The sequence below is a fragment of the Petaurus breviceps genome, unplaced genomic scaffold, assembly GCF_028583685.1.
Source record: "Petaurus breviceps papuanus isolate PSGF00001 unplaced genomic scaffold, PetGlider_PUasm1.0 216, whole genome shotgun sequence".
In the NCBI taxonomy this organism is placed as follows: Eukaryota; Metazoa; Chordata; class Mammalia; order Diprotodontia; family Petauridae; genus Petaurus; species Petaurus breviceps.
Genome location: NW_027185867.1, coordinates 5,778,192 through 5,793,129, shown reverse-complemented (window position 1 = coordinate 5,793,129; position 14,938 = coordinate 5,778,192). Strand labels below are relative to the sequence as shown.

Genomic DNA, 14,938 nt, shown 5'->3' with positions numbered 1-14,938 from the left:
TCTCTGTCTGTCTCTCTCTCTCTCTCTGTCTCTCTCTCTCTCTCTCAATACTTGCAACTTCCAGCACTTAGCAAAGTTCCAGGCTTATGGTGAACACTTAAAAAAATGTTTTCTCTTTCATTCATTCACTTATTCACTCAAAGTACACTTTCACCTCTACCCTTTTGCCTCACATCTCAGAGATGAATGTGGAGGAAATAAATTTGTCTCATAGCCTCTATGACACCTGTCAAAATTATCTATGTACCTCCCCTGGTCAAAATCTGGAGTGGGGAGAATGGTATTGGACAGGGGTTAGGGGAGGCAAAAGAAGAAAGATCTTGACCTCTCTTTTCTTTATCCTTAGGTATTGGAACTCCTTGAGCAACCTGGTAGCATCATTATTGAATTCGGTGCGGTCAATTGCCTCCCTCCTGCTTCTCCTTTTTCTCTTCATCATCATCTTCTCTCTCCTGGGGATGCAGCTCTTTGGTGGAAAGTTCAATTTTGACGAGATGCAGACCCGGAGGAGCACATTTGATAATTTCCCCCAGTCTCTTCTCACTGTGTTTCAGGTACAGGACCTCATCCACTGAGATTAAAGTGGGGAAAGTTAGCAGGTAATGAAAGGAAGGGCAAACAGTGCCTTGAACCCTTCAGCTAGAGAATCCCACCCTTTCATGAGGCTAGTCTGAGCCTAGACTTTGGCAAAAGCCCTAAGAGAGAGGATCAAGGTCATCTGTGTATCCCACATAGAAGCAAGAGGCTGGATTAGGTGTCCTTCCAGGGTTCTTTTAAGCCTTAGGAATTTTTTTTAGCAAGGAGGTTAAGCTTAAGTAAGAATTGTTTTATCAAATGTTTTATTAAAAACTTAACAGTGAATGGCAATACAACCAACTAAACTTAGTGATTTTTTATATTTAAACTAATTCCAATGCATAAAGCAGCATGACAGTTTTTCAGTCATTGCCATGTGCCCCCATCAGTATTTTTTCTCATTCACTTTTCCTCTTCTATGGTGTGTAGTTGCTGTGTACTACATTCTTTTTCAATATTTAAATTTGACTGGAGATATCTCATTGCTGAAGAAAGGATCCAAAGCCTCCCCCTGAAAGGGGTCTTCAGACTTTAAAAAATAGCCTCTACAATTCCCAAGTCCTCGTGTCTATCTATGGACCAATACAAATTTAATAAATGAACAGTACGAGATAAATGACCTGAGTGCCTGGACAGACCCATGACACTGAGATGCCTCAGGGTTAGTCAAGGCTTATTCCAGTTATGTTCTGAACATATTCCAACTGAAGTGTTGGCACCCATCATCTACAGTCTATCTCTTACTCTCTGCTCTCCAGTCCATAGGATAATGGTTTCATAGAACTTTCGAGCTAGAAGGGATTTTTGTTGTTCATCCTTCATTCTCAAAGAGGACCGATGACATCACGAGGGTGATGAGGTCTTGACTTGCCCCTGAATTGTATTATAGAAGTCGTCTATTCCAACCTTTTATTTTATAGGTGAAGAAATTGATACTTCAAAGATTCAAACCCAGAATTTTCTGATTCCAAATATAAAACACTTTCTACTATGTACCATGCTGCTCAATTCAATCCAACAGATATTTATCAAATACTTGCTGTGTGTGGGCAGAGTATTCAGTACTAAAAAGCTAAGATAAGTCTTAGTGCCTGTTTTCATGGAATCACAGAATTGCAGAATGAGAGAGGACCCGTACCTGAAAAGGATCACTTGTCTAATGACCCAACAAGCAGTCATCCAGCCTTTGCTTAAAAACCTCTAGTGAGGAGCAACCCATTCATTATCTCTGAAGCAGCTCATTTCATTTTTTATTATGTCTTATTTTTAGGAATTTTTTTTCTCATAGCAAACCCAAGCCTGCCTCTCTAAAATGTTTTGTTCTCTGAGGCCATGGAGAACAATCCTAGTCACTCTCACACATAACAGCCCTTCAGATTCTTGAGCAAAGCTAGTATTGTTTCTTAGATCAGATTTTCTCTTCTCCAAGCCCCCGTTCATCCAACCACACCATATGTGGAATAACCTTGACACCCTTTACCATTCTAGTCACCTTTCCAGCTTGTCAATGTCCTTCTTAAAAATATGATGCCAGAATTGAACCAGTACTCTAAATGTGGTCTGTCTGGGGCAGAGGATAGAATAATTATCATTTCCCTCCCCTGAATGCTATGCCTCTCAATGCAATGCAATATTGCATTAGCTTTTTTGACTGCCATATAACACTTTGGATCATATTGATTCACTGAAAGTCCCCACATCTATTTCAGATAAACTGAAATGCAGCCAAGTCTCCCACACCTAGTAATTCTGACGCTGATCTTTGGAACCTGAGTATCAGGCTTTCTATTTATTCCTATTAAATTTCATATTACTAGACTCAGCCCTATGCTCTTGCCAATAGAAATATTCTTGGCCCAAAAAATTCCATCATGCAAAGTACTAACTATCCCTCCCAGGTTTGTATCATTTACAAATATGACAAGTATTCCATCTATACCTTTATCCAAATCATTGATAAAAATATTAAACAGCACAGAGCCAAGGAAAAATCCCTTAGGAAAGCCACGAAAGCAACTTATTCCAAGTTGAATATCAATGCTCTAGGTCCAGTCCCTCAATCAGTTCGAAATACACTGAAATTGTATATTTGTTGTCCAGTCTATGTCTCTTCGTCAACTATAAGTAGACCATAAGAGAGTTTGTCAAATGCTTTATTAAAATTTAAGAAAACTATATCAATAATATTCCCCTAATCTATAAGCCAAATAGATGTTTTTGTGGGGTTGAGGGGTTATTTCAAGCAAGAGAGGTGGTCTATCTCTTGACCACTTTCCCGACTATTTAAGAATAACTGCTTTCTTAATTGGTGACTCAGTGTGGGTGTATATGTGTGTGTGACAACACTAAAAGAAATGAAAGTATATGCACAAAAATTTTATCTCTGAAGAAACATTTATTGGAAGAATATCTTGCGTATGAAGAACTTGACCTTGGTTATATAGCAACATACAGAAAAATGATTGGTTAGGGCCCCTAACCATTTCCAGTATGGGGCATGGACTTTCTGGCCTTCTGAATCTCTAACTTTTGCCCTCTGTTGATCCTACCAGTATCAGTGCAAACAATTGTAATACATGTCCATAAAGAGGCACCAACTCAAGGATAAAGTCTTCCTTATTTTGTGTGGCCTATATTGTTCTTATAGCTCCTTGTTTTCATGGACTTTGGAGCTGAGTCTTTAAGGAGGAGGATTTCTCCAGATGGCCATACTGTCTACCGATTTATAACTTTTGTAGAAAAGGAGGACCCCCTCAGCCTTTGGAATTCAAGGATAGTAATGAGCAAAATGCCTCTGGGATACTTTACCAGAAGCAAAGTACCAAAATATATGTGTGTATGCATTTTCTAATTCTGGTACAACTGTTTTCCTAACTAAAATCATGTAGAGAGTTGAGCATAAAGGCATTTAGAAAATATAACATAAAGGAATTCATTGGTGCAGTATTTAGTGGGGAATCGGTTCATCTCCTTTAAAAATTACAAGTAATATATATTTCTAAGCAAAAAGAGCTCAAAAGTTTGTTTCTCTTGCACTTTATGCCAGGCTAAAGAAAGCACAAGGATTCTTACATATATGTAGGCTCTTTTTCTCAAGGAGAATCTTCCCCAGAGACAGGGTGGCAAGATTGCACTTCCAATGGAGAGAAGGCAAAACATAACCTTTAGCCACGGTAAAGTACATATATGGGGATAAGGCAGTATGCAAGTATGGATTTTTTACTTATTACTGAGTACCTCTGTTAAGTTCTTCGGGAGAAGAAACAAACTTTGGACTCCCAAATACTTTACTAGTCACCTATTTGAGGATGACTAATTTTCTTACTGGGCAGTTTTTCTTCAAGTGATTATCTTAGAGGGGAGAAAGTGACTGAAAATTTAATATATAAGTAAGTAAAGGCTCAGAAACTTCATTTACCCAAATATTTCAGTAGTGTAATTCATTGATAAAAACAGAATATAAAGATAAATATCAGCCTTAACATGGGATTTTTCACTGTTACTCTCAAGAAAAAGGGATGGTTGTAATCAGGAAGGGCTTTTCCTTTATCTGATGCTGATTGTAAAACTTATTCCTGGAGAAAGTTAATAGAGACCTCCCAGAAAAGAACTCCATTCAATATTCTGGTTTCCAAAACTTAGCAAAATGTGAGGCTAGGCCAAGGTGGAGTCTGAAATGCAACAAGGAGTTATTTGGAGAGAAGGTAAGAAGGTCTGAAATATGCAAGGAAAAGAAAGTGATCATCAGGGAAGAGCAGAGAGAGGCTCTTTTTAGTTTTATCATCATCACCTCTGAGAGTGTTCTTCTGCCATTGAATAATTTGAAAAATTCAAATTTGTCCAGGTTTTTAGCATAAAGCCATACAGAACAATTTATACAGAGTTAGTACTATAACAGAGTTTTCCGCTTGGGGGTTCTCGTGACTTAGACAATAAATCAGCAGAAAAATGCAAGGAAGTTTTTTAAGACTCCCATTATATTAATCTGTTTTTAGAAAGGAAATGAGATGAGTCTAGTGCGATGAAGTCATCATTACTTCCTTTTCTAGACATTCACTAACCATCCCTTTAATAATATGTTCTAGAATTTACTAGGAACAAAAGTCAAACTCACTGGTCTATACTTATTCCCTTTTTTGAAGTTCAGCTCATTTACCCTTCTCTAGTCAAGAGTTACAGAATCATAGAATTTTAGATATGGAGAGGATTTCAGCAGCCGTCTATTGTCATCTATACTGGAAAGGAATCTCTGTTGTAGCAAAGCTGACAAATGGCCCAGATCTAGCCTCTGCTTTGAAGACTTACCCAGTAACTCCTTAGGTGGCCCTCCTACTTTTGCACAACTGTAATTGTTAGGGAAGCTTTCCTAGCACCAAGATGAAATATACCTGTATCTTTATAACTTCTACCCATTGCTCCCAATCTGCCCTGTGAGGATATAAGTCTGGTCCCTTTTCTATGTGATAGCCCTTCAAATACTTGACTACAACTATGCTGTGGTACCTTTCCCATTCTATAAAATTTTTCTCTTAAAATTTCTTTTTAGTCTAAATTTAAATGCCTCCCAAAATGAGCATTTTCATATACATAGCACAATGCTGAAAGGTGATTTTATATATAAAACCATTAATATCCATTTCATATCTCTTGCTTTTAAATATAATAATAATGATGATTACACCTACTACTTTCAGAATATTTGTGCCTGTACTTCTTTCGATACCTCCTGTTTTATCCTGTGTATTTCTAAAAGTTTCAATGGCTCTCTTGTTCTTTTTTTTCTTTCACTTTACTGTTCTTAACCTCCCGTTCTCTCTCCAATTAAAAACTGAGAGAGAAAAAAACACCCTTGTAGCAAATTAGCATTATCATGAAAAAGGAATCCACACAGTGGCCATGTGCAAAAACATGTGTCTCATTCCATACCTTGAATTCCTTGTCTCTTTTTCCGGAGTTGGGTAACATATTTCTTCACAGGTCATCTGGTCTTCTGAAGACATGTATGGTCATTTTATTGATTAGAGCATTTCCAAGTTGTTTTCCTTTACAGTGTTGTTGTCCTTGAATAAACTGTTTCCTGGTTCTACTCACTTCATTCAACATCAAGCCACACTCCCTATGTTTCTCTTAAACTGCCCCCTTCATCATTTCTTTTTTTTTTTGGAGGGCAATTGGGGTTAAGTGATTTGCCCAAGGTCACATGGCTAGGTTTGTGTGTGTGTGTGTGTGTGTGTGTGTGTGTGTTAAGTTTCTGAAGACGGATCTGAACCCAGGTTCTCCTGACTCCAGGGCCAGTGCTCTATTCACTGCGCCACCTAGCTGTCCCCCCTTCATCATTTCTCATGGACCAAAGGTCATAAAGAGTTGGACATGACTGAATAGGTGAACAACAAACTCCCTCCCTCTTAACTTCTTCTCCATTATCCCTGCTTGTTTCTTTGTTAAATTCAATATATTTCACCCCAAACTGTGTGTGTTTGCTCCTTCTTCATCCATGTCTGATAAAAGAGAAGTTCATCAGATGACTCCATGTTTGCATACTATTCTTCTCACATACCCTACTTATAAGAAATAGGAGGTTCCACTCCCGCTTCTTACTCCCTTCTACACTAATATATTCTTCCTTTTACCTTCCCTTCTCTTTCCCCTCTTAAAACTTAGAAAAAAAAATCAGTCCACCCATAGGATATCTGTTTTTCTTATTTAACTTCCTCAATATTCTTTGAAAACATCAAAGTTCTGAAGGGACACTTTTTTCCTCTCCCTATTAGAATGTTAGAACTACATTATCATACAGCCCCTTACAACTATTCAAATAAATAGACCTTTCTAAGTTTCTCTTGGCTCTTGTATTTGTATTTCAAAGTTCCTATACTCAGCTCTAGTCTTTTCATCAGATATACTTAGAAGTCCTCTATTCCATTAATGATGATCTATTTTTCCTGATATATTCACTTTTGCAGGGTAATTTATTCTTGGTTGTAAGTTTCTCTCTTTTGCCTTTTGGAATACTCCAAGATCTCTTCTTATTTATGGTAAAAGTTGTCAGATCTTTTGTGATACTGACATGGCTCCTTGGTACTTTGTTCCTGTTCTTTCTATATGTTTGAAATATTTTTTCTTTGACTCTGAATTTTGTCTATGATATTCCTTGGACTTCTTTTCTTTGAGGAGATAGTTGGTGAATTTTTTCTATCATCACCTTGCCTTCTGATTCTAATAGATCTGGATAGTTCTCATTTATGATTTCTTGAAATATCATGTCCAGAATTTTTTAATCATGGTTTTTAGGGAGTTCAATGTTTCTAATGTTATCTTTCTTTAACCTGCTTTCTGGGTCAGTTGTTTTTTATATCAAATATTTCATATATTGTCCTTCTTTTTAAATCTCTTTATTTTGTTCTAATATTCTTCACTTTATTGTAGTCATTGATTACTGTTTGTTCTTTTATAGTTTTCAGAGAATCCATTATTCTAAACCTTCTACTTTCTCTTCTGATCTATTCATTCTCATTCCAATTCTTTCCTCCAGAGCTCTTATTTCACTTTTTTCTCTTACGTCTTCTAGGTATTCAGGCATTACTTATAGAAAATACATTTTTTTAACTTTCTATTTGCAATTATTATGGAATTACTTTCTCCTTCTAGGCTGGATTTGGGGGCATCTCTAGATCTGCCAGATTTTTTTATACTAGCCCATATGTTTTTTGGTTTATTCATCTTTCTAGATTTAGTTTCCCAATTGGCACTTTGAGCCTGTGCCAGCCTCTACCCCTTACTATTCTTTAGAGTGTGGTGGTAAGCCTTGCTTGGTATTGACATGGGTCACCTGGTTTTCTGTGCTAACCTCCACCTTCTGAAGTTACCCCCTTGATCCAATCTTAGAGTTTCTGAATATTGGACCTTTAAGATACTCTATGCCTTCTCAGGACAGAATACTAAGGACCCCAAAGCTCCAAGAATCTTTGCTGTCCCTATCTGAACATTGTCAGATGGCAGTAGCAGTGGGTGTTAACTCTGGGACTTCCAGAGTTACAAATACACATACACACACACAGACACTCTCCATTAGATTCAGACATAATGGGGGGGGGTGGCTCTTGTGACCTCTGGATACAGAACCATGCAGATTTACACTTGTCAGGTCTGTGGGTAAACTTGGAGACTGTAAGCTTGTTTGCTTGTGCTGGTGTTGGCATTGCTAGCGTCCTCTTTTCCCCCTGCCTTCTGGTTGACTTTTTCTGTAGTTCTGGGGAGGAAGAAGTCATTTACTATAGTTTCTCATTGGATTTCTTGATCATTATGTAAAAATTTCAGGGTTGTGCTGAAATAGGTATGTGAGAGCTAAGTGGTCTGCTTCCATTCAGGTAAGGTCTTGGCCAGAAATCTACACAAGTAATTAAAAGATCAATGTCAATGACTCAGGAATAACATCTACCAATTTTGCAAGTATTTTGGGATGTAATATGTCTGGGCCTATTGACTTGAACTCATCAAGGGTAACTAGGTGCTACCTTCTCAACCTGGGTTTTCCTTCTTATCCGGGTATCTGCTCCCCACCAACCATTTATTTTTACTCTTTCAATTCCAAAGATTTTTTTTCACAGAAAAAAACTAAATAAATTATTATTAGTTCTACCTTCTGTCCATCATTTGTTATCATCACCCCATCCATCCCACATAACAAACTCTGTTGCTCTTATCTTTCCTCCCTAGACTCATTTATTCTGAGCTTTAGAATTGCTAAAGCTATTTTTATAGCACCATGACACAGGTTGGTATTTATTCTCTGTTTTTATAATCCAAGGTGCTCAGTGAATTCCCTGCATCTGCACTAGTCTCTTTTAGATAATGGTTCCTTTTTGTTATTAAAATTGTTTCTGCTAGCATCATCAAGACTTCGCCCTTGAGAGTGTTCCATCCCTCCTGGGTAGACTTTCCCAGTAGGATTTTAGGCCTATCCTTTCTGTTGAATCTTTTAAAATATGATCTTCTTAAATTCATGGTGCATGACCATCTGTGCCTGGGTTTCCTCTTCTCCCCTAACACAAATTCTGAGATAAAGTGGCCACTTCCCATCATTTTTACTCAAGCAACCAATTCTTCTTTATCAGTGAGAATAAGGTCCAGAATAACCATTACCCTTATTGAGCCTTCACCTTTTGGAAGGATGAAGTTATCCTTAAGGCAAACTAATAAACGATTAGTTTATCTGTCTTTATGAGAGTGTGTCTGTTTCAGTAGATACATTGATAATTGGTGTTCACCATTCACCCATCACTACTATTTCATGCTTCTGTTATAGGCTTATGATTTCTTTCCTGAACTCATGTATTTCCTGTTTGTCCCAGTATTTTCTGATGAGAATAGAACCTTTTTCAGGGCAGCTAGATGGTGCAGTAAATAGAGCACTGGCCCTGAATTCAAGAGTACCTGAGTTCAAATCTGGCCTCTGATGCTTACTAGCTGTGTGACCCTGGGCAAGTCACTTCACCCCAATTGCCTCACCAAAAAAAAAAATTTTTAATAGGACAGTTTTATTCTCTTTTTACCTCTTCATCTAAGTACCATCCTCTTCATCTAAATGCTCTCTAACATGCATCCCTCTTCTTGTTCCTGAATTTCTTCACATGGGGATTTTTACATATCTGATGCTTCTCTGCCACCCTCATTTTTACTTATACTCTTCCTTTTGATTATTCTGGTCATGGGTCCCATCTCCCCATCTTCCCCCAACAAGTTTCAGGAATACCCAGAAAGCCAAATTACTTGTATTGGAACCTATAGACATTGGCTACAATTCAGGAAGCAGATTGAGGAAGTGATTGATGAGTTTATCCACCTGGAGTCCAGATACAATGATGAGATGCTCATTATCCACAATTTGTGCATTTGTATATAGAAATCTAACATCATGCATTTTACTGTTGGCTCCTTTTTCAGAATTTGTCATCTGTGAATTTCTGTGGATCTACTACCATTCTTTCTTTACTATAACATTTCACTATGGTATCTAGCTTGGTGAATATGCATGTGCAGTTTTTCCTCCCCATTCCTTTTCATTTTAAAACCCTTCTGATTAGATTTGAAATATGTTTTTTCCAGTACCTGTTAAATGCACTCCATCCCTATCTAAGAACTCATCATTCAAGTACTTTAAGTGGTGATCCAGAAAGATTTTGGTTACCACATTTATAAAATAAATATCCTGCCACTTACTCTTGTGTCCTTCACAAGGGTTTTGTGAAAATAGGTCAGAAGATACAGGTAAAGTTACTCTGAGCCCTTCAATGCTTCAGAATTATAAGATTACAGGTAAATGGGAAAAGGATCAAGAGAGAAAGTTACCTATCTAGAGCCAAAGGTCATTTTACAGAATTTCAAAGTAATAGTACAGGAGAAATAAATCACAGAAATACACTCACTCTTGATGGGGGTAGGAAACACTATTCAGTTTACAAAGAAGGAATGATGTTTCTTCAGTACGTCAGTTGGATTTATCCTTCCTTCATAATTCTAGATTTGAAACATGCCAACAGCTGAGGCTGGGGGCTAGTGGGAAGAAGATTACTGGTGGTCCAGGTGTAGAATAGAGCTGTTCCCTGGCTTTTCCATCTGTGGTTGCACTGGATTCCTGGCGAGGGTTCTCTAAAGTGGGATTGCACATTATTCAACAAGGCTTGTGATTAGAAAATCATTTACCAGGCTACTTTCTCCCTAGATTATGTAGCCTGTACTTTGAACCATAGAATTTTAATTCAGAACCTGAGAAGACAACTCTCTTGCTTAACACATGAAAAAAACGGATACCCAGAGGAGTTAAAAGACTTGCTTAAAATCACAACTAATAAGGGCCAACTTGGGGCTGGAATACAAATTTTCTGACATTCAGACCAGTCTTTCCACCACAATATGCCAAATAGAAAAATGCAAAACTTGTGCTTTGAATGTAGTGGTTACCTAACACTTGGGTCTTCTTCTCCACTAGCCTCATCAATAGTTAGTAGACCCCTTGGCCCATAATTCTCTTCAAGAATACCATAGATCTACTATGTTATTGTTTTTGCATTAGCCACACATGTACAACCTATACTGAATTGCTTATCTTCCCAGTAAGGGTGGGTGACAAGGGAGGAAGGGAATGAATCTGGAATTCAAAGTTTTAAAATCAAATGTTTAAATATATATGTATAGTATTATTAATACTATTTTACATGTAATTGGGAAATAAGATGTACAGGCACTGGGGCATAGAGATCCACCATGACCTACTGGAAAAGTCAAAAGGGGTATGGGAGAAAATATGGGAGAGAGCAGACTGGAGGAGGGGATATACTGTGAGACTGCTATTTTGGGGTAGGGGAAAAATGGGGAGAAATTTTGTAACTCAAAATCTTGCAGAAATGAATGATGTAAATCAGAAGTTAATAAAGCATTTGAAAAAAATAAAAAAATTTTCAAAAAAAATATTTCAAGAATGCCATAGATCAAATCTAGCCAAAATGGAAAAGTAGGCAATGCTATTTGTGGAGAAGAATGAATACTTTATTAAATTTTAAGTCATGAAGACCTGTGTCCCAGTGCTTACTCTGACACATATTAGCTCTGTGATTCTGGGCAAATCACTTACCCTTTCTAAAATTCAGTTTATAATGGAGATAATAATACCTGGGATCCACACCTCACAGTGCTGTTGTAAGGTCAAAATGAGATAAACTTGTATAAAGTGCTTTGAAACAATATATATTATATTTGCTATTCCTTTTCAGATCTGGGTTGGACTAGATGGCTGCTATGGTCCCTTATCACTAAAATTCTGTGATTCTGTTTTAGTAGAATACAAGATAGGTGTCAACAATGTTATATAACAACCCCAAAAGCTAATACAGTCAGATTGTATCAAGATGGGTCTAAAAGACGGGCCTGCTGTATATAATCTGCCCTGGTCAAACCTCCACCAGAGCATCAGGTCCAATTCTGGGTGTCAGATGTTAATGAGGACATTGATCAGTTAGACATTGGCCAGGATAAGGCAACCATGATGGTAAAGGGCCTCACGATTACATCTGTAATTGAAGGAAATGGAGATGACTTAGCGAGATCAAAGACGTGGTCCTTAAATGTTTGAAGGTCTCTCTTGTCCAAAAAGATTCATCTTGCTTGTCTTTGGCTCTGAGGACAGAACAAAAAACAAAGAGTAGAAGATGCCAAAAAGCAATTTAGGCTTGATTTAAAACAAATAAACCTTCCTAAACATCAGAGCTCTACGAAAGTGCAATGGGCTGGCTCAGCTGGTTTTCCCTCCCTGGAATGCTTCTAGAAGAAGCTGAATGGCTGCTTGTGGGCTGTGTTGCAGGAGGATCCTTGTTTTGGGCACAGGTTAGACGGTTCCATTCATCCCTGAGAGGCTGGGATGATCAACATGTTGATGATGTCAACCTTCCCATTGTCTTCCCTTTTAGGCTCATCTTATTCAGGAAAGTGCAGATACCCAGAGACCTCCACTGTGGTGATCCATTGAGGTCTGCCTTTGCCCCAAAAAATGCCTCAAATATAAGAAAGCATCTTCCTCTCAAAATTGGTCTGGGGCTTTGCTAGACTACTAAAATTAATCCTATAAACTAATTCTTATTAGTGTGTTGAAAACTTCTAAGTGTCTGCTGTGCTACCCTTCCAAGATAATATAGTTACAATTTAAAGGGGGACTCCTACCCCTTTTAGTAGAAAGTACATTGGACTGGAAGTCAGAATCATACTTTCTAGCTTTGGGATTCTATGATGAGATCAACTTGCTGAGCAATCAGCCCGCCTCTCTGGCTTTTGATTTCCTCTTCTCAGAAATGAGGAACCTGGGCTAAATGATCTCTATCTCCTTCTCATGATCTAACATTCTGTCAGAATCTTTATAAACTTCAAATTATCAATGGCAAGGTAATAATTTTCCCATTCTTCCTTTTGCTGTTAAATAAGATGGGATCTCAAAACAAATCTATCTTAAATCCGTGTCTGGGCTATTTGGCCCCAATAATGAGTTACTGTGATAAGTTGATCTGGCATCCTTAACAAAGCCCAAAGGGAGGCTTCACAATGAAATCCAAAGGTCCCAGGGATACAGAAAACCAATTGTATCCTGGGTCACTAACCAATGCCCTAGGCCCCATCAGGACACACAAACTGGGAAAAGGAAGGGTGGCATGCTAATCAGCTGTGAGGAATGGGGAAACCAGGCTTCCCTTAAGAATGATACAGAAAAACCGCTCTGCCCAAGGGAATGGAGCATTCCATGCCTCTCCTGCCTTGAAAATAACCTAGGTCTCTGGGAAATAAATATCAGAAATAAATCTCCCCCCCCTACTACCAGCACATCTTCTGGTGTGTGCTAGAACACAGGTGGACAGCCTTGGCCTTTGATCAGCACAGCTTGGTCCCAGTGTTGGAAGTATTGATGTTGCTTTATTCCGTAGTCCATCATTTTTTGACTGACTTATGATGGACATTTGGGGTAGGCAATGTGAGAAGTGTTTGAGGACAAGGAGGCCATTAGGGTACCCTTTAAATCTTAGCATAAAACTGTCACCCATGAATAGGACCAGGTACCCAGAATCTAGAGCTCAGACTTCTTGCTGTACCATAAGGACTTTTTCACCACTTCTGCACCGTAACCCCCTTGAATAGCCCCTTCAAGAACTGGGGAAGTATTTGGAAGAGATACTATCAATAGGTGTCTTTTTTCTAACAGGCAAAGGCTGAAGGGAGGGTAATGATTGTGGGTTTGCTCTACACAGTCTAACGATGTATCTGTCCTTTGTTGGTGGGAATGTATCATTCAGATCCTGACCGGGGAGGACTGGAATTCGGTGATGTATGATGGGATCATGGCTTATGGAGGGCCCTCTTTTCCAGGGATGTTAGTCTGTATTTACTTCATCATCCTTTTCATCTGTGGAAACTGTATCCTTTGCTGCTGCCTCTACAATTCCACTCTCCCTGTTCCCCAAACCCTTTCACATTGCCCAACGGATGCACCTTTGCTATACAGGACTGTTTGCCTTCCAATTCTATACCATTTTCTCTCTTAGTCTTCTTACAGTTAAGGAATTAAAACCAGGGCCCAGAAAATGTAGGATACTAGAAAGAGCCAAGATTATAGAAAGTTCAGGTGGAGAAAAGAACTTCCCAAACACAAGGCCATGTGGATTGAGGGTAACTTAGAAGGCTGGGGGAGGTTGCAAATTGACTTCTCTTCACTGACCCATGGTTTCTGTGCCAGAGCTGTGCTGTCAAGGCTACTCATTTAATGATAAATGCTCCACCTCCCCTCACAGCTTGTTTTTTTTCATTCCTCTTTCCCCTGAAACTACTCCATTTTTAGTCACTGGTAGGGTTGAACTGTCTTCACCTAAAGGCTCAGCATTCAGGAAGCTAGGCAGCTTAGTATATAGAGTGTTGGATTTAGAATCTGGAAGACCTGAGTTCAAATCCAGCCTTAGACTCTTACTCGTTTGTGACCCTGGGCAAGTAATTTAACCTTTGTTTGCCTCAGTTTCCTCATCTATAAAAATGGGGTTAATGATAGCACCTTGGTTATAAGGATCAAATGAGATAATATTTTTAAAGAATTTAGCACAGTGCCTGACATATAGTAAGTACTATATGAATGTTGGCTATTTTTATTATAATTTTCATCATCATCATCATCATCATCGTCCCCATGAACCAGGCCACAGGGCAGAGTTTCCAGAAATGATGCTGAACGATGATACTATTTCTCCTTGCCTAGAAAGGCACCACAATGTGCAGTTCTCCCATGGACCATGATGCAAAAAGTGCCTTCCAGAACTGTCAGAACCCTAACCTTCCACCCTCAAGATTTCACAATGCAAAAGGAGTTGGGGGAGATATTCCAGGTGGTCACCTCAGTACCTGGTTTAAAATAACTTTTTAGGAGACTGTGTGCTACTGATGGTGATATTATATAAAGTATCAGTTATACCAGTCACCTCAGTGGGTTAGTAATAATATTTTTTTTATATTTATATGGTGCTTTAAGGTATGTAAAGCACTTCACATATATGGTCCATTTGATCCTCACAACAGCCCTGTAAGGCAGGTGCTATCATCATTCTCATTTTATAGATGAGGACGCTGGTGCTGAGAAAAATTATTGTATAAGGCAGAATTCAAACTCATGTCTTCTACACTCCAGCCCAGTGTTCTAGTCGCTGCATCACCAGTAACCAGTTGGGCAACCTAAATTGAGACTAAATGATCAAAGAGTATATTCTCAGTTTACTAGTTTAACATTTAGGTGTGAGCTAGTCTTTTTGGTCTTTCAAAGTGGGTAGTTACTTGTGATTGTTCA

At 38.5% G+C, this 14,938-nt stretch overlaps 1 protein-coding gene across 1 annotated transcript in view; it reads left to right on the top strand.

The window, feature by feature from the left end:
• CACNA1C (calcium voltage-gated channel subunit alpha1 C) overlaps window positions 1–14,938 on the top strand; it is an 879,081-nt gene that overhangs the window by 716,614 nt on the left and 147,529 nt on the right. The window contains exons 14-15 of the mRNA XM_069094317.1: window positions 347–554; window positions 13,407–13,527. Of these exons, the coding sequence (XP_068950418.1) occupies window positions 347–554; window positions 13,407–13,527 (329 nt within the window). The remainder of the gene's footprint in view (window positions 1–346; window positions 555–13,406; window positions 13,528–14,938) is intronic.